The sequence below is a fragment of the Bombina bombina genome, chromosome 3 (genome assembly GCF_027579735.1).
Source record: "Bombina bombina isolate aBomBom1 chromosome 3, aBomBom1.pri, whole genome shotgun sequence".
NCBI lineage: Eukaryota > Metazoa > Chordata > Amphibia > Anura > Bombinatoridae > Bombina > Bombina bombina.
The window spans coordinates 459,430,890-459,452,076 of NC_069501.1; the positions used below are offsets into that span (position 1 = coordinate 459,430,890).

General features: G+C 34.5%; 1 protein-coding gene across 1 annotated transcript in view; it reads left to right on the forward strand.

Moving 5' to 3' along the window:
• LOC128652394 (caM kinase-like vesicle-associated protein) overlaps positions 1 to 21,187 on the forward strand; it is a 74,708-nt gene that overhangs the window by 18,445 nt on the left and 35,076 nt on the right. Inside the window, exons 2-3 of the mRNA XM_053705332.1 lie at positions 17,568 to 17,696; positions 19,878 to 19,952. Of these exons, the coding sequence (XP_053561307.1) occupies positions 17,568 to 17,696; positions 19,878 to 19,952 (204 nt within the window). The remainder of the gene's footprint in view (positions 1 to 17,567; positions 17,697 to 19,877; positions 19,953 to 21,187) is intronic.

The following is a 21,187-nucleotide window of genomic DNA, read 5'->3' on the forward strand; positions in this document are numbered from 1 at the left end:
GACTCTTGTTAATATGAAAGAAATGAATTTATCAGGTAAGTTCTTACATAAATTATGTTTTTCTTAGCATTCTTTATCGAATGAGCGTCAATGCACTAATGGGAGCTAGCTGAACATATCTGTAAGCCAATAACAAGAGGCATACACGAGCACCCACCAATCAGCAGCTAGCTCCCAGCTCCTGAGCCTACCTAGGTATTTTTTTTCAACAAAGAATACCAAAAGAAAGAAGCAAATTAGGTAATAGAAGGAAATTGGAAATGTGTTTAAAACTGCATGCCTTATCTGAATCATGAAAGAAAAAATTGGGGTTTTGTGTCTATTTAAGAAGCTCTAGTATAAACCATACACAGACTGGGTAAAATACTTAAATGGAAAGTACTCATGCGAGACAGAAGTCTTGAATATTTCGTTTTCCAAAATTAAATTCAGCACCAATCAAATTGTGGTTTGTCACAAAATATATATATTAAAATAAACAGCTCAAGTAAAATTGCTCAATCCATTTTAATGGATCTTTGCAAGAGCACTATACAGTATATTAAAACAAGATTGTGTTACCCAGTCTGTGTATGGTCTATACTGTCAGATGCTCATTCCTTCTGAGGTCTTTTGGCAATCGGAGGTTGCAGACGGCAGAAGGCAGTTGCCTTACAGCAGAGACAAAGCTTTCTAGAGACCAGAAAAAAAGAAAAATTCAGTACACAAGCATGGAGGTTTATTTTTTTTAAAATTTATTTTAAATATCCTCTATTAGATGAAATAAAACAAAAACAATATCCCTTTAAATATAAAGTGTAGACGTGCACAAACAAAAAATAAATGTTTTTGACGAATCATTTGTCACAACATTTTTTATTTTATTTTGTCCAATATCCTTTAAAGAATTCATTTGCTAACAAAATTCATTTTTTTCTGTTAATTTCTCTATTTATTTTTTTATCAGAAATGTTTTATCCCCTTGTTTCCTATAGGTAACTTCTACTGAGCAGCAGTGGAAAAGCTAGACAGCAGCTTTAAATAAAGTTAAAGTATTGGATAGTGCTAATGCTACAAGCCAGCTGCTGCCCAAAAAAAAAGATAATTTTTTTAATGTAGTCAAGAAGACTGGGCAAGAACAAACGTGAAGCTTATATACTTAATGGCTGACATTGCTAAATTGTTATTAAATAGTATACAATTTAGCCTAAATAGTGTAAAATTCTACTTTTTAAATCCTTTTGTGTCTGCAAAAAAGCTTTTCACATCTGCATAAGAAAAAACATTTCCAAACTTCAGAGTAGCAGATTTAACCACGCAAAATAATCATTTTTTTCCTCACCTGCATTTGGTATGCTTTTTTTTTTTTCTTAAAGGATCCCTCATTTATTGCTTTTTGGCAAATGCAATGTATATGAACACATTAGTCATTTTCAACTTTTTTGTTTGTTAATTTTTTATATATATTTGTCAAAAAAAAGTCTAGTAGACATTGACAACTAATATTGCAAGACTTATGCACCACCTTATGCAAGTGTTGTATTTTACTAGCTTATCATGTAAGATTAGTGTGTGTAAGTCTAATGAATGTACTTGTATATCAGGTAAGTGAAATGGTTAACAATATATCATAAGGAATTGATCTCTATGCTATCAAACCATATGACATCAGTGTATGTATTCTTATTTTGTATAACACTGCAGTGCATGAGGAATGGTGTGTTTTGGGAATTTCTTGTGTGTTGCTTTCATGCATTGTACGAATGCTTATTCCTTAAAAGTAAAGGCAATACTAAACTTTCATGATTTGGATAGAGCATGGAATTTTAAACAACTTCCCATTTTACTTTTATTATCTAATTTACTTCATTCTCTTGATATCCTTTGTTGAAAAGGAGAACTAGGTATGCTCAGGAATAGCTAATTAATCCACAAGAGACGCGGCTCCTGGCAAGTCCTAAGATTCTGCTACTGGAGATAAAGTTCTAATACTAATCTCCTGCAAGCTCAGAGTGCCGTTATTGTGCGGATCAGGCCACTGGTATATCAGGAAGGCACAAAATAACGATGCACTCCAAGGTTAAAGTTAAAAGCAATATAAAGACATGCCTTAGATTGCTTTTAACCTTTTTCAATACATGTGTCTTTTTAAAATTTTTGCACACCTTGAAGTAGGTCGTTATTTTGCGCCTTCATGGATAGATACGCACTACTGGGTATTAGCTGCTGATTGGTCCGATCACATATATGCCTCCTGTCATTGCCTTTTGAGATGTGCTTCTAATAGTGCTTTCCTGCTCCTTCAGATACTAAGAGAATGAAGCAATTTTTGGGTTTTATGTGCCTTTATGTAGTGGTAGTGGGATCAATATATTTGTTTATAGTTTGTAGCAAAAATACATTCAAATTACAAAGCTAAATGGACAGTCTACTCCAAAATTGTTACTGTTTAAAAAGATAGATAATCCCTTAATTACCTGCCATTCCCCAGTGTTGCATAATCAACACTGTTATACTAATACCTCTGTGATTACCTTGTATATAAGCCTCTGCAGACTGACCCTTTATCTCCATGCTATTTACAGACATGCATTTTAGCCAATCAGTGCTGACTCATACATAACTCCATGGGAGTGATAACAATGTTATCTATATGGCATACATGAATGAGCATTGTCTTGCTGTAAAAGCTTTAAAAATTCTCTGAAATAAAGGTGGTCTGCAGGGGCCTAGAAACAGGCAGAAATGTAGTGGTTTAAAGGTTATAGTGTATATTAATATAACAATGTTGGTTGTGTAAAGCTGATGAATGGGTAGTAAAAGCTTTATCTATCTTTTTAAACAACAATATTTTTTGAGTAGGCTGTCCCTTTAAGGAATGAGAAGAAAAGTAGAATTTATTGGCCTAAATCACAAGCAAAATATAGATATATAGATTATCTTCTGGAATCACCATCATTGTAGCAATCTGACCTGTGCATTCTAATACTGTCTTAAGTGGGAATGAAGTGAATTAGAGAATCAAAGGGACAAAATATCATGGTTGTTGTTTAAAAGACAGAGCATTCAAGTCAGCTTCCTATGCTCATTCTAAAAAAAAAAAGTTTCTTTATGATTTAAATAACACCTATTTATGTTGCCATGGCTGTGGAGGTGTGTCTGTACCTACAAAGCTATTGGTGGTCCATAATAGCCTGTGAGCAATCAAACCGCAGGTATGAATTGTGTTCAAACATTAATTTCCTGGCAGTATTAGTTTAAAAGGCAAATAGATTGCAAGATGTATAGCATATGCAGTTCACTGTTTCTTCATAGTAGCCGAGTACAGATTGCCTATAAGTGAGCCTCTTATTGTGCAAAAAAATATATTTAACATATTTCATTCCTAGTCTGTCATAAACATGAATTTCTGGACTTGAGTATCTCTTTAAGGTTTATTTATCTACATTAGCTGATAAGCCATAACCATTTAATTATTTTTGCATAATCATGCTAAAACAAATAATACATTAATTTATATCATTGTTTATATCATTGTTTTTCATATTTTTATAAATTCCTTCTTTTAGTTTAAAGGGACACTGAACCCACATTTTTTCTTTTGTGATTCAGATAGAGCATGCCATTTTAAGCAACTTTCTAATTTACCCCTATTATCAATTTTTCTTCGTTCTCTTGCTTTCTTTATTTGAAAGGCATCTAAGCTATATTTTTGGTTCAGACCATGGAAAGCACTTGTTTATTGGTGGGTGAATTTATCCACCAATCAGCAAGAACAACTCAGTTTGTTCACCAAAAATGGGCCGGCATCTAAACTTACATTCTTGCATTTCAAATAAAGATACCAAGAGAATAAAGACAATTTGATAATAGGAGTCAATTAGAAAATTGCTTAAAATTGCATGCTCTATCTGAATCACAAAAGAAAAAAAATTGGGTTCAGTGTCCCTTTAAGTAAATATTTTGGACTTTAAACCATAGCTATTACATATATATTTCTTACTCATGACAGTTATAAAAACATATTTATGCAACCAAATGTTCTTTCTGAGGTGTGTTGAGGTTTACAAAGTGGGACTTAGAAACAGTGATACATTAAATAGACAAAATGGAGCTTTGCTTAGAAAATCCATCTTTGCAGATACTGTACTTGAGGTCTCTTGCATAACTCACTCTGTGTAATTGGATCTAAGCTTTGACTTGTGATATGGTAACATCCACTAACTATAGGCTTAAACCCTGAGCTTAGAAACCAGAACATGAAACAGAAAGCTTCTTGTGTATGACCTTCCCTGTGTCTTAGATAACACAGCACCATTCCAAGATTCATTCCCACGCTAATCACTTTTACAGTCTAAAACATCAAAAATTCTCTGTTACCATGGTGAGTTAAAGGCTTATTTCATAAAACTTTATTTAAGGTAGGATATAATTTCATGCCTGCTGGGTAGTACACATCATGATCATTTTATAAAGAGGAGATTATGAGAAAATAATATAATATAATCCATTTTAGCTAAATGTTCTTGCACTGCTAAGATTACAAATCCAAAAATCAGATTTATGGAAATGAATATCGTATAAACATAGTCTTTGATGGCAGCTAGAATCAGTTTTTATTTTCATTGTCCTTCTTAAAGGGATATGAAACCCAATTTTTTTCTTTCTTGATTCAGATAGACAGAAAAACCGATTGATATAAAACAAATAAACTTCCCTTCTCAGGTGAATGCAGTCTCATGATTCAGAAAGAGCAAGCAATTTTAACCAACTTCCTAATTTACTCCTATTATCAAGTTTTCATTAATCTCTTTGTATCTTTATTTGAAAAAGCAGGAATGTAATCTTAGGAGCCAACCTGTTTTTGGTTCAGAACCCTGAGTAGCACTTGCTTATTGATGGCTACATGTAGCCAACAATCAGCAAGCGCTACCCAGGTGCAGAACCATAAATGGGCCAGATCCTAAGCTTAAATTCCTCTTTTAAAAATAATTACAAAGAGAACGAAGAAAAAATGATAATAGGAGTAAATTAGAAATTTGCTTAAAATTGCTTGCTCTATCTGAATCATGAAAAAAAAATTGGGTTTCATATCCCTTTAAAGTGCAGGCTCTTTTAAAGGGACATACATTTTCTCAAAATTTGCTCAATTTTCTTTCTTTTATGATTCAGACAGAGCATACAATTTATTTTTTTCCTATTTACTTCTATTATCAGATTGAGTTTGTTTTCTTCTTATCCTTTGTTGAAAATCAGGGAGCCGTTTTGCACAAATGTTATAAATTTGTAAGAGCACTAGATATAAACACTTTTTCCTGTCATGCTACCTATTTAGATTTCTCTTCAAGAAAGAATAACATAAAAATGAATTGTATGTTTTCTCTGAATCATGAAAGAAAAAGGTTTGGCTTTCATCTCTCTTTAATTAACAGGATAGCCTTGTATCAAATAAAATTTAATGTATTTTGGTCTGTGACAACTTCCAAACCGTACTTAATAATACATAAATGAATGCTAATAATAATAATAATATGCAATGAGCAGAGGTGTTGCCAGAATAAATAGGGAGGCACTTATCTGAAGAGGTTTGTGGGTCTGTAATGTGAGGGGTGGTGCAGGGTAGACATGTGCAATTCATTTCGGCCAAATTTTGGCCAATTCGGATATTCGAATGAATCCAAATTTCCGAATCGGCACCATAACTAAAATCCCAAAAAATTTCAAAAATGAATAAATCAGTTTCCAAATTTTTGGATCCATTCTTTATTCATATTCTGAATTTTTCATCGTTCTAATCTAAATCGCAGTTCCCCAACATCGCAGACACTAACTAAATAATTAAATAAAGCTATTAACCCCTAAACCGCCGTTCCCCCGACATTGCCGACACTAACTAAACCTATTAACCCCTAAACTGCAGTTCCCTGACACTGCCGACACAAACTAAACCTATTGACCCCTAAACCAAAGTTCCCGACATTGCTGACACTTACTAAACCTATTAACCCCTAAACCGCCATTCCCAAACATTGCCAACACTAAGTAAACCTATTAACCCCTAAACTGCAGTTCAGTGACATTGCCGACACTAACTAAAACACTAACCTCTAGATTTAGAGTTCTGCGGAAGCCGTCAAAAGCAGCGTTAAGGGGTCCTAACGCTGCTTTTGGCCGCCCGCTGGTATTTAGAGTCAGCCAGGAAAGGGTCTAACGCTCACTTTCAAGCCGCGACTTTTCCATACCGCAGATTCCCTTACGCCAATTGCGTTTCCTATCTTTTCAATGGGATCTTCCTAACGCCGGTATTTAGAGTCTTGGCTGAAGTGAGCAGTAGACCCTCTACCGACAAGACTCCAGCCGCAGAAAAAAGTCAGTAGTTAAGAGCTTTCTGGGCTAATGCCGGTTTATAAAGCTCTTAACTACTGTGCTCTAAAGTACACTAACACCCATAAACTACCTATATACGCCTAAACCGAGGTCCTCCCACATCGCCGCCAATATAATAAATATTTTTAACCCCTAATCTGCCAACCGCATACCGCCGCCACCTACATTATCCCTATGAACCCCTAATCTGCTGCCCCTAACATCGCCGACACCTATATAATATTTATTAACCCCTAATCTGCCCCCCCAACGTCGCCGCTACCTACCTACACTTATTAACCCATAATCTGCCGACAGGACCTCGTCGCTACTCTAATAAATGTATTAACCCCTAAACCGCCGCACTCCCGCCTTGCAAACCCTATAATAAATAGTATTAACCCCTAATCTGCCCTCCCTAACATCTCTGACACCTAACTTCAAGTATTAACCCCTAATCTGCCGACCGGACCTTGCCCCTACTATAATAAATGTATTAACCCCTAAAGCTAAGTCTAACCCTAACCCTAACACCCCCCTAAATTAAATATAATTTTAATCTAACGAAATAAATTAAATATTATTAACTAAAGTATTCCTATTCAAAGCTAAATACTTACCTGTAAAATAAACCATAATATAGCTACAATATAAAGAATAATTATATTGTAGCTATTGTAGGGTTTATTTTTATTTTACAGGCAACTTTGTATTTATTTTAACTAGGTACAATAGCTATTAAATAGTTATTAACTATTTAATAGCTACCTAGTTAAAATAATTACCAAATTGCCTGTAAAATAAATCCTAACCTAAGTTACAATTAAACCTAACACTACACTATCAATCTACACTATCAATAAATTAATTAAATAAATTAACTACAATTACATGCAATTAAATAAACTAAACTAAATTACAAAACAAAAACAAACACTAAATTAAAAAAAAAAAAAAAGATTATAAGAATTTTAAGCTAATTACTCTAAGCCCCCTAATAAACTAACAAAGCCCCCAAAATAATAAAGATAACTCCCCTATTCTAAATTAAAAAATAATCAGCCAATCAGATTTTTCTTACCTTAATTCCGATTGGCTCACAGAATCCTATCAGCCAATCAGAATTCAAGCGACGCCATCTTGTATTAAGTCCCTTAAAGGAACCTTCATTCGGCGAGTAGGCGTCGGTGAAGAAGGATGGATCCGTGTCGGCTGGAAGAAGATGGCTCTGCTCCGCTCCGGATGGATGAAGATAGAAGATGCCGCTTGGATGAAGATGTCTGCCGGTCCGGATGTCCTCTTCTGCCCGGATAGGATGAAGACTTCTGCTGCTCCGGATGTCCTCTTTTGGTCCATCGGTGCCCGGCTGGGTGAAGACGACTCAAGGTAGGGAGATCTTCAGGGGGGTAGTGTTAGGTTTATTTAAGGGGGGTTTGGGTTAGAGTAGGGGTATGTGGGTGGTGGGTTGTAATGTTGGGGGCTGGTATTGTGTTTTTTTTTACAGGCAAAAGAGCTAATTACTTTGGGGCATGCCCCGCAAAAAGCCCTTTTAAGGGCTGGTAAAAGAGCTGGTTACTTTTTAATTTAGAATAGTGTAGGGACCTTTATTATTTTGGGGTGCTTTGTTATTTTATTAGGGGGATTAGAGTAGGTGTAATTAGCTTAAAATTCTTGTAATCTTTTTTTTTTGCAATTTAGTGTTGTTGTTTTTTGTAATTTAGTTTAGTTTATTTAATTGTAGGTAATTTATTTAATTAATTTATTGATAGTGTAGTGTTAGGTTTAATTGTAACTTAGGTTAGGATTTATTTTACAGGTAATTTAGTAATTATTTTAACTAGGTAGCTATTAAATAGTTAATAACTATTTAATAGCTCTTGTACCTAAATAAAATAAATACAAAGTTGCCTGTAAAATAAAAATAAACTCTACAATAGCTACAATATAATTATTCTTTATATTGTAGCTATATTAGGGTTTATTTTACAGGTAAGTATTTAGCTTTAAATAGGAATACTTTAGTTAATAATATTTAATTTATTTCATTAGATTAAAATTATATTTAATTTAGGGGGTGTTAGGGTTAGGGTTAGAATTAGCTTTAGCGGTTAATACATTTATTAGAGTAGCGGTGAGGTCCGGTCAGCAGATTAGGGGTTAATAAGTGTAGTTAGGTATTGGCGACGTTGGGGGGGGGGCAGATTAGGGGTTAATAAATATTATGTAGGTGTCGGCGATGTTAGGGGCAGCAGATTAGGGGTACATAGGTATAATGTAGGTTGCGGCGGTGTCCGGAGCGGCAGATTAGGGGTTAATAATAATATGCAGGGGTCAGCGATAGCGGGGGTGGAAGATTAGGGGTTAATAAGTGTAAGGTTAGGGGTGTTTAAACTCTGGGTTCATGTTAGGGTGTTAGGTGCAGACTTAGAGAGTGTTTCCCCATAGGAAACAATGGGGCTGCGTTAGGAGCTGAACGCTGCTTTTTTGCAGGTGTTAGATTTTTTTTCAGCCCAAACTGCCCCATTGTTTCCTATGGGGGAATCGTGCACGAGCACATTTTTCCAGCTAGCCGCTACCGTAAGCAACGCTGGTATTGAGGGTTGAAGTGGCGGTAAATTCGGCTCAACGCTCCCTTTTTGGAGCCTAACGCAGCCATTCAGAGAACTCTCAATACCAGCGTTGTTTAGAAGCAGCGCTAGAAAAAAAAGACGCGTAGCTAACGCACCCCTTTGGCCGCAAAACTCTAAATCTAGGTGTAAATAAACCTATATACCCCTAAATCGCCTTTCCCAAACATTGCCAACACTAACTAAACCTATTAACCCATAAACCGTCATCCCCCACATCGCAACAACCTAAATTAAACTATGAACCCCTAAACCTAACACCCCCTAACTTTAACATAATTAAAATAGACCTAAATTAAATTTACAATTATTAACTAACTACCTATTTAAAAATAAATACAAACTTACCTGTGAAATAAAAATAAAACCTAAGCTAGCTACAAAATAACTATTTACTAACTACCTAGTTAAAATAAAAACAAACTTACCTGTGAAATAAAAATAAAACCTAAGCTTAAACTAATATAACCTAACATTACTAAAAATAAAAGACCTAACATTACTAAAAAATTAAAACTACAATTACAAAAAATAACAAAATAATAAATAATAAAAATTATTCCTATTCTAATACCCCGTTTAAAAAAAAAAAAAACTCACCCCAAAATAAAAAACCCTAATCTATAATAAGATACCAAGGGCCCTTAAAAAGGCCTTTTGTAGGGCATTGCTCTAAAGTTAACAGCTCTTTTGCAAACAAATAAAAGCACCCCCTAACATTACAAACCCCCACCCCCCAAAGCAACAAAATAAAAATAAACCTAATCTACCAATTGCCCTGCAAAGGGCATTTGTATGGGTATTACCCTTAAAAGGGCATTCAGCTCTTTTTCGGCCCATTAAAAATAAAAAAATGCCTAATCTAAAAATCCCATTACAAAAAATAACAAACTAAATTATCCAAAAATAATAAAATGTATTTATTTATTATTATTATTATTTATTATTATTATAGTTTGTATTTATTTTTAAATAGGTAGTTAGTTAATAATTGTAACTTTAATTTAGGTCTATTTTAATTATGTTAAAGTTAGGGGGTGTTAGGTTTAGGGGTCAATATAGTTTAATTTAGGTTGTTGCGATGTGGGGGCAACGGTTTACGGGTTAATAGGTTTAGTTAGTGTTAGTCTTGTGGGTGTACGGCAGTTTAGGGGTTAATAGGTTTATTTAGTGTTTTAGTTAGTGTTGGCAATGTGGGTGTACAGTGGTTTAGGGGTTAATACGTTTAGTTAGTGTCGACAATGTCGGGGAACTGCGGTTTAGGGGTTAATAGGTTTTGTCAGTGTCGGGGAACTGCGGTTTAGGGGTTAATAGGTTTAGTTAGTGTCGGCGATGTCGGAAAACTGCGGTTTAGGGATTAATAGGTTTAGTTAGTGTTGGCGATGTTTGGGAACAGCGGTTTAGGGGTTAATAGGTTTATTTTGTGTTTTAGTTAGTGTTGGCGATGTTGAGGAACTGCGGTTTAGGGGTTGATAGGTTTAGTTAGTGTTGACAATGTCGAGGAACTGCAGTTTAGGGGTTATTAGATTTAATTAGTGTTGGGGAACGGCGGTTTAGGGGTTAATAGGTTTATTTAGTGTCGACATTGTGGGGGGGGCTTTTTAGGGGTTAATAGGCTGTGTTGGCGATGTTGGCGATGTGTTTCAGCAATTGCCGGCATATTAATTATGGTAAGTTAAATCGTTTTTTTGGGATCCTTTTGTTTTTTTGGGATCCATTCTTTATTCATATGCATTATTCTATTCTAAACTTCAGAATAGAATAATGAATATGAATAAAGAATGGATCCGAAAAAACGAACGGATCCGAAAAAACTATTTAACTTAAGGTAATTAATTTTCCGAAACAATTTTTTTTTAAACTTATCTAAACTAATTTGCCGAAACGACATTATTTATTTAACTAATGAAAACTAAACAAAACTAAACAAAATGTTTAGCATTGTACATGTCTATTACAGGGGTGTGCCACTGAAGGGCTGGGCATGTTATCGGCAGGGTAGAGGGCATGTCACGGGTTGGTATGTCTTGGACAAGCCCAGGCAGGGTTTAGGTCAGGCATAGGAGCATATGAGGTTTGACGTAGGAAACGTAGGGAGAAAGTTAAAGTTGGGTAATACATTGAGGGGCCAGCTCCCCGGCAAAGCCACTATTAATGGATGAACAAAGAATCATATTAATTTACATAGTACAAAGTAATTTAAACATCATTAAAAAAAACTGTTTTTCTCTTGGATTAGAATGGTTTTGAATTTGGAAATGGCTTATTGCCCATGAGAAAAGCTTCTCTAACAGATTGGACTAAGCCCCATAATTGAATTGGTTTGTGATACACCAGTATAGCTGCTTTAAAGACTGAAACAACAAGAAATATTAATAGCATTTTGTATACTACTGAATTAACAGCATCAGCTCAATTAAATCGTTGCTTTCATTGGGATGGTTCTTTTTGCATGAATTATATCTTCGCTACTATTTCAATTAACTGTGCCTAGTGGGAAATACTTGCAGTATTCAGCAAACATCTTATTAATATCACTGCAAACAATCGAGGATGAACATTCTTATACGTGGCTACATTTTGTTTTGCAAAGTTTGCATCAGAGCATTGAGATACATTTTCTATCACACATATGAAACAATCTCAATTCAATTAAAATAGTTTCTTTTACATTAAAAAAAAGTGTTAAAGGAAGTATATTTCAACTTAAAGGGACAGTCTACAATAGAATTTGTATTGTTTTAAAAGATAGAAAATACCTTTATTACCCATTCCCCAGTTTTGCATAACCAACAGTTATATTAAAGGGACATTACACCCACTTTTTTTTCTTTCATGATTCAGATAGAGAATACAATTTTAAACAACTTTCTAATTTACTTCTATTATCTACTTTGCTTCATTCTCTTGATATTCTTTCCTGATAAGCATATCTAGATAGGCTCAGTAGCTTCTGATTGGTGGCTGCACATAGATGCCTCATGTGATTGGCTCACCCATGTGCATTGCTATTTCTTTAACTAAGGATATCTAAAGAATAAAGCAGATTAGATAATAGAAGCAAATTGGAATGTTGTTTAAAATTGTATTCTCTGTCTGAATTATGAAAGAAAAATTTGGGGTTTAATGTCCCTTTAATATACTTTTTACCTCTGTGATTAACTTGTATCTAAGCATCTTCTGACAGCCCCTTGATCACGTAACTTTTTATTTGTTATCTATTGACTTGCATTTAGTACCGTGTTGTGCTAAATCTTAAATAACTCCTCGGGCGTTAACACAATGTTATCTATATGGCCCACATGAACTAGCAGTCTCCTGTTGTGAAAAGCAAATACAAAAGCATGTAATTAAGAGGCTGTCTATAGTGGCTTAAAAACAGGCAGACATTTAGAGATTTAAATGTTATAACAATAACATTTTTAGACTGTACCTTTAAATAGAAGCCAAAAGAAAATGCATGTTTGTGTGTAACTGATACTGTAGTATCCAACGCTCTAACAGTTGTATTTGTTAATGTGAACAAACCTCTTTTAGCTTGGCAAGAAAGAGAAGTACATTCTGTACTGGAACCACTGTTTTTTAATAAACAAAAGTAATCATTTTTAAATTAATTTAGATGTAAGAAAATGTCTCTTTCTGAAGATTCTACAGAAATATTATTGGTAAGATACTGGAGGGACATTTACATGTATGTAATAGGCATATGCATGAATATAGAATTTGGTATTTGTGTCAATCCAGATACATATTCAGAATCATTTGTCTTTTTTTAACAAGCACAAAATAGTCTTAAAATGTATAAAAATATTGTCTTTGTATTTAGATTGTTCTGCTTCTTCCCAGGTGATTGACAGGCCCTGCTCTTTCATGATTGATTGAGCAAGAACAGGGGGCAGGGCTGCACAAACATTTGCTCATGCAATGATAAATGTGGGCAACAAATGGTGCCTCACTCAATGCTAGCTTAAATGGACAGGTTACCTGCCTGGAACCTTGTCAGCCAGCCCATTAATAAACAGGGGGCATTGTCTCCAGAACTATACTCAATATTTAAGAGATCTATAAGGTAACAAGGATCCTCACTTTTTCTGCTGCTAAGCTTTCTTTATATACGGTCAAACATCCCACTGACTTTTCCTTCTGCTCTATTGCATTGCTTACAAAACTCCAAACTATAAGAAATAATAATTCCTACGTCCAGATTCTCCTGTTTATTTATATCTGTAAAGTGATATTTACAGTTTTTTGCTTAGTTTTTTGCATCCTAATTACAGAATAGTGCAGTTTGTGATGCTAACTTTAAATCCCACTCATTTGTAATATTCTTTAGCTTCTTAAAAATGTATGTATATTTGAAGATATGTACTTGCCTTGGCTAAAAGTTTATAAAGCTAAATTTGCACTTCCGTGTCCAACACTTTCCACTACCCACCAAAAGCATGTTCCAACTGATAATCCCCATTGCCTTTTGTTGGGCAGCAAGTACGCATTTTAGTTTTTATAGTTTGTCAACTTTATTTCAGTTCACAAGTCAAATGATAAACCCTCATATAATTTCCCCTTTTTTTAAAAATTGATCACTTTAATATTGTTTGCTTAATTAGTATCCTTGTCTTTTTGAGTGGCAGATTGTCCAGGTTATTAAACTGTAACGAGAGAACACATTGAAACAGCAGGTTACTTGGCTAATGAAAGCAGCGCTTTATCAGACACACGCTGGGTGTTGCAAAGCAATGAATGAAGCTTCTGAGGTGCCACAAGACTAGATAGATGTCATATTTTCATTGTATACACTTTGTACCATCATCTTAAATTAAATGGTGTATTGTCCTCTAAATAAGCACTCTGTATTTGATTGGCATGAAAAAACTCATGTGCCAAATATCCTTCATTTTACTGAGGGTTTTATTCAGTCATTAAATGTCTGAATTGGAGTGGCATTCGGTGCATTTAAAGATAAACAAAATAGACTGAGATGTACAATAAACGTAAAAAAAAAAAATCTCTTTGATACCACACATTTGCAGATGCACTTAAATAAAGACGTTTTTGTTTGTTTTATACATACAGCTCTTAAGGTCAATGTTTGTTCTTTTTATCTGAATCGCTGTTGCTTCTACGTAAATGTATTCAGATTGAGGTCATAGCACTGTTCAGGTTCACTGAAAAGACACACCTCTCTCTCTCTCTAAATATAAGTGTGTGTGTGTGCGCTTGTGTATCTATCTATCTATCATTTATCTTTCTATCTGTAGATGCATGAACATATGGGGGGGGTGTATGCATAAATATGTATGTATTTAAATATAACTATAAATAAATTAATTAATACTCCAAATGTAAAAGACAATTATTAAAAAATATATTTTTGTAGGGCATTGCCCTAAGTTAAACAGCTCTTTTACTTACAAGAATTAACAATTACCCCCTAACAGTAAACCCCCCCATCCACCAATCCCCCCAAAATAAAAAAAATAACACTAAAATAAAAACTAATCTACCCATTGCCCCTAAAGGGGCATTTGTATGGGCATTGCCCTTAAAAGGGCAATCAGCTCTTTTCCAGACTAAAAAACCCTAATCTAAAAAAAAGCCACCCCAAAAAATAAAAAAGAAGCCTAAGACTAAGCCCCAAATAGGTACTCCATGATCTTCTATCTCCATGGAGGTGCGGATCTGTCTTCCCCCATGTGTGGATCATCAGTGGTGGTCCTCAACGGTTGCGGTCCTCGTGGTGGTCCTCGACGGCATGGAGGCTCCTCTTCATCCGATGTCCATCGTACACTAAAGATTGAATGCAAGGCACCGCAATCAATTTGGGGTACCTTGCATTCCTATTGGCTGACATTTTGAAATCTGCCAATAGGATTAGAGCTACTAAAATCCTATTGGCTGCTCAAATTAGCCAATAAGATTTCAGTAGCTCTTATCCTATTGGCTGATTTAAAATTTCAGCCAATAGAAATGCAAGGTACCCAATAAATATGGGTACCTTGCATTTAATCTTCAGTGTGCGACGGACAATCGCATAAAGAGGAGCCTCCACGCCGCCGAGGACCGCCACCACTGAGGACCGCCGCTGAGGATCCAGGCATCAGGAACACAGCTCCGTCTTCACTCTGAATGAAGATAGAATATGATAAATCCGTCTAGAAGAAGAACTTTTCGCCGGACTTCAGGAACAGTGACTACCTATTTGGGGCTTAGGTTTAGGCTTTTTTATTCTTATTTTTTGGGGGGGGGGGGTTCAGATTAGGGGTTTTTTTTGGCATGAAAAAGACCTGAATGCCCTTTAAAGGGACAGTCTACCATAGAATTGTTATTGTTTTAAAAGATAGTTAATCCCTTTATTACCAATTCCCCAGTTTTGCATAACCAACACAGTTATATTAATATACTTTTTACCTCTGTGATTACCTTGTATCTAGGAACCTTCTTCCAGCCCCCTGATCACATGACTGTGACTGTTTATTAATTTATCTATTGTCTTGCATTTAGCATTGTGCTGTGCTAGATCTTAAATAACCCCCTGTGCCTGAACACAGTGTTATCTATATGGCCCACGTGTACTTTCTGTCTTTGTGTTGAAAAGAGATTTAAAAAGCATGTGATAAGAGGCAGCCCTCAAAGGCTTAGAAATTAGCATATGAGCCTACCTAGGTTTAGTTTAAACTAAGAATACCAAGAGAAAAAAGCAAATTTGATGATAAAAGTAAATTGGAAAGTTGATTAAAATTAAAAGTCCTATCTGAATAATGAAAGTTTAATTTATACTAGACTGTCCCTTTAAGGGCAATGCCCATACAAATGACCCTTTAGGGGCAAGGGGCAGTTTAGTTTTTTTATTTTGGGGGTTGGGGGTGGGTTTTTTTTTACTATTAGGGGTATATTTTAGAGGTAAAAGAGTTGTTTAACTTAGGGCAATGCCCTACAAAAGGCCCTTTTAAAGGGATACTGAGGTCAAATTAAATTTTCATGATTCAGATACAGCATGTTATTTTAAACAACTTTCCAATTTACTTACATTAAAAAAAATGTGCACAGTCTTTTATAGTTACACTTTATGAGTCACCAGCTCCTACTGAGCATGTGCAAGAATTCACAGACTATACGTATATGCATTTGTGATTGGCTGATTGCTATCACATGGTACAGGGGGAGTGGAAATATACATAACTTTAAAATTTGTTGGAAAAAAAATCTACTACTCATTTGAAATTCAGAGTAAATGCTATTGTATTGTCTTGTTATCTTGCATTTGTTGATTATGCAAATCTACTGTGTTTACTGTTCCTTTAAGGGCTATTGGTAGTTTAGATTAGGGGGTGTTTTTATTTGCGGAGGCTTCTTTATTTTCATAGGGATTAAGTATAATTTATTTTTATTTTTGATAATTTTGTTTATTTGTATCTGTAATGTTATACTTTTTTATTTTTTTGCAATTTAATGTTATGTTTTTTTTTATTTTAATTGTAATTTAGTAGTAATTGGGGTTAATTTAGGGGGCGTTAGGTTAGGGGGCTTAGTAATTAAATTAGTTATTTGCATTGTGGGGGCTTTGGCAGTATAGGGGTTAATATATTAATTAGAGTTATTGCAATGTGGGGGGTTGGTGGTTTAGGGGTTAATAGGTAAAATAGGTTTATTGTGATGTGGGGGGTTGGTGGCTTAAGAGATAATAAGTTAAATAGGTTTATTGCAATGTGCGGGGTTGGTGGTTTAGAGGTTAATATTTTAATTATGTTATTTGCGGATTAGGGGTTAATAACTTAATAGGTTAGGTTTTTTAGTTATACTACGGGTGTTATACTGTACGTGTTTTTATTTTTATTTCTTGCGGGCGGTTACGTGTTTTTTATTTATTTTGTGCGGGCGGTTGCATGTTTTGTTTTGTTTTTTAAAGGCTTCGGGTTTCCCTACGTTGCATCAAGGTGGATTCTTTTGGTTACAAACGCGATTATAGTATAGATTAGTTAATGTCTCTACTGAGATTTATATTTGTAAGCACATATTTATTGAGATGTATACTTTAAAATGATAGGCTAGTAGCATTATTAGTTGTTTTAATAGTTTTATAGAGGTGGTTTATGAACAGCATATATCTGAAGGACAGAGATGTGCCTGTGTTTTATAATTCAAATAGTAGAATAAATGTTCCCCTTGACAACTAATTGCTTCTATAGAACAAATGGCAACATTTTTATTTTAAATATAACAAGTGAATATTCAAATGTAACATTTGAATAGTTAGTACATCTGAATCATAGCCAACATTAAAATCTAACATTCACTAATTAAATATTACATTCAGTAGTCAACAAAAAATTACATTATACAAAAAATAATTTTTCTGCAAAAATGTTTATGAATCATCCAATACTTGTTTAGAAGGAATAAATACTGCTAAAATGCTTCCCCCCCCCCTTCAAATATTCCATTAAGTTTACTCATCCTTATTGAAAAACCTCCTATTACTTTGATTTTAATAATGAATTATACCAAAATCAATATAACTGTACCGGTATTTTTTGGCATCTCCCTAGTTATAGTAAAATTGTTATATAATTATTTATTTTTTACTTTTTATTGCAGAGGAGCTTTCTCTGAGGTTTTCCTGGTAAAACAGCGGTCCACGGGGCACCATTTTGCACTGAAGTGCATCAAGAAGGCGCACAACTCCAGAGACAAGAGCCTGGAAAACGAAATAGCTGTGCTGAAAAAGTAAGCTGTAATACAAATACAATTTGTTGATAATATATATTGTATACAATAAGTTATCAATTAAGAACTGTCTTGTAAAACAACTGTATTTATTATGTACGTATTGGTAAAATGTGCATTGTTTTGCAATCAAGTAGCATACCCCTTGTAAATCTTCTTATATTATCAATTTTCCTGTGGCCAATTAGGGACATATATAAAAGAGCTCCTCTGATAACCAAGAATTCACTGTGTAGCATGTTGCAGGACCAGGTTTCAAATGGATCCGCCATCCTCTCTGAGTGTAGTGGGGAGAAAAACACTAATTTTAGGGGGGAAATAGAGGGGGGAAACAATATGTTTTTGACTTGTATGTCTCCTTAAATGTATCCACACATAATATTTTGAAGCACTAAAAATAAGAAAATGAAATATGCTCTAATGACATCCCAACCCCTTTACAATTGATGTTACTTATGCTATGATTATAATACTTAAAGGGCCATAATACCCAAATGTTTAAACACTTGAAAGTGATGCAGTATAACTGTAAAAAGCTGACTAGAAAATATCACCTGAACATCTCTATGTAAAAAAGGAAGATATTTTACCTCAAAAGTTCCTCAGTAGCCACATCCCATTGTAAAGGATTTCTAAGAAGCATTTTAGTATGTCTGTCCTGGGACAGCTAAGGGGATGAGCCTCGTGCACTCTCATATTATTTCCCTATTCAGCTTACTATGAAATCTCATGAGAGTTAAGTGAAATCTCATGAGATCACAGTAAAAGAGTTCATGACCTCAGCACTGCTGATGCTGATTGGCTGCTGTTCATTTCTTCATTTTTTTATTTTTTTTTACCTGCAGCTGGGAGCAGCTGAGTATAACTTTTTACACAGAACTTACTCTGCTGAGCTGAGGAGATTGTGAGGTAAAATATCTTCCTTTTTTACATAGAGATGTTCAGGTGATATTTTCCTGTCAGCTTTTTACAGTTATACTGCATCAGTTTCAAGTGATTTAGCATATGAGTATTATGTCCCTTTAATTAGCTATAAATCAAGTTCAAATATATGGAAAATCACAAACTAAATTTCAAAATACAGTAAGTCTCCTACTTACGTACCTGTTCTGTTCCGGGAGCACGTTTGTAAGTCCAATTTGTTTGTAAGGTCAACTGTATTGTAATTTGTGTAAAAAGTATTTTAACCCTCACTTTGTAATTCTTTTCACACAAATTACAGTACAGTAGTACATAAAAAACAAACAATACTGTAAAGAAAACATTTTTAATCTTACCCTGTATAGTAAAACAGCTTATAGGGATGGCATGGCGTGAACAAAAATGTAACTAACTTCCGTGATTTGATATGCAAACGCATGTTTGTATCTTAGAAAGTTCTTAACTTGAAAGTTTTTAAGAAGGTAACTTACTATAGAAAAATATAAAAAGCAATAGCACAAACGATAACGGCCAAATTACAAGTGGAGAGCTAAATGCCACTTTTATAAAAGCGATATTTGTGCTCCACTGTGTAATATCAGCGCATGCTAATGTGCCCTGGTATTACAAGTTGTCAGCAATGCAAACTCGAGCTCGCCTTCGCATTGCTGGGAAGCATTGCACTCACAAGAGTGTGCTTCCATAGGCTCCAACCTAAGCGCAGTGAATGGGGTAAGTAGCACAGCAATGGCAGCAAATTTAAATATATATGAATATATAAAATGTATATATACACATATTAACACATAAATATATATGTATGTAAGCATATACATATATTTTTACTGGGAACACACAGTTCCCATAGACCGCAATGTAAAGCACTTTTTTTTTTAAACACCCCACTCCCGCTAACATCAGCCCCAAAATACTGCCTAGTTCAGTTATTTTATAAAAAAAATAAAGATGCTGCTATCTTTATTTTTTAATACAATACACTAGACTGTATTTTAGGGGCATTTGGGGCAGGTTAATAAAATTAACCAGAGATCTAATCTCAGGTTAATTTTATAAGAGCAAATTGCTTGCAGTAGCAATAACCAGCCACTGATTAATTATCGTGTGCTCCACGTGTAATCTAGCTCTTAATGTTTAATTTTGTGACTGTTTAAATACTTTACCAGATTTTGTTTATATATTTATATATAATCTTCAGATGAATTGTAACAAATATGTTTTGCTTTATTCTCTTCTGTTTAGGATCAAACATGATAACATTGTGACGCTTGAGGATATCTATGAGAGTACTTCCCATTTCTACCTTGTCATGCAGCTGTAAGTCGTCACTAGTAATAATGTCCTAGGGACAGCAAATGGTTAAAAAAGATGGAACCTCAAATTTACTTCATTTTTTTTAAACTTGACCTGGCTTGTGCCTTGAACCTTTATGCCAGTGTGAGAAATGTTCATACATATAGCTTTACTATCCAAAATGATGGCATTTTATTGGCATCAGTTTTTACTTAGAGCCAATCTTTCTAGGTAAAATGTATAATAACATAAATAATATATTGAAGCAGTCAATCTTCCTCAGGAACTATTATTATCGTTATTGTAGTATTTTATTGAATAGGTAACACAAAGATATAAACATGAGATTTTGCTACAGGAAATAAGGTACTATGCTTTATGTCTACATCTTACTGTTGGCAAGTGGCATAGAACGTTAACTCTAAAGGCCTGATGATTAAAGATTCTCCTGCATGGAGAGAAATTGTAGTGCCGACTTCACAGAGGCTGAACTCTCTGAATGCTCAAAGAAAAAGGGCGGAACTCTCCAGCACTGTGAGATCTCTCTCATTTCTGTATTTGAATGAGAGACAAACCCAGTGCAATATAGCACTGCATGATATGAGAGTTTTGTTATATTTACACTTTGTGCATTATATTTTATATTACTTTACACTTCAGATTGGGTCCTTTAAGTATTATTAAATTCAAGCTTTGCACTTTCTATTTTATATTTTAATACATTTCGATTTAGATCCAGCAGTAATTTTCCAAATTCTGATTATGCTTAGAAATTTATCTGTTACTTTAACAAATAAGGATCATTCTTTGTATATTTCAGTGTATCTTTTACAACTTCCCTTGCACTTGGTATTTTCTTTATTGCAAAATAAAACACAGCTTCAGAAGGTGGGAAGGACAGAAGTGTTTTCTGGTATGTCTGAAGCTCTCTCACAAGTCATGTGAAGTGCATTAAGGATTTTAAACAAGCTGCTCTCGCTGATTTTTATCACCACATGTATGCAGGTGAAATTTGCTAAAAAATTACAATACACATATTTAACTTACAGAAAAGTAATATATACTAAACTATAGTCAAAACAAAGTGTAATTGTAGCAAAAACATTTCAGTAAAATTTGTAATTGATGCAAACTGAGCATTTGTATCAGCCCCAGGTGTTTTACAGTTACCTTCTACTACCGTGTGAAAGTCTGCATCTAAGAGAGCTTCATTATTTTCTATAAAAGGCATCTCTCATCACTCTGGGACTCCCAGGTTC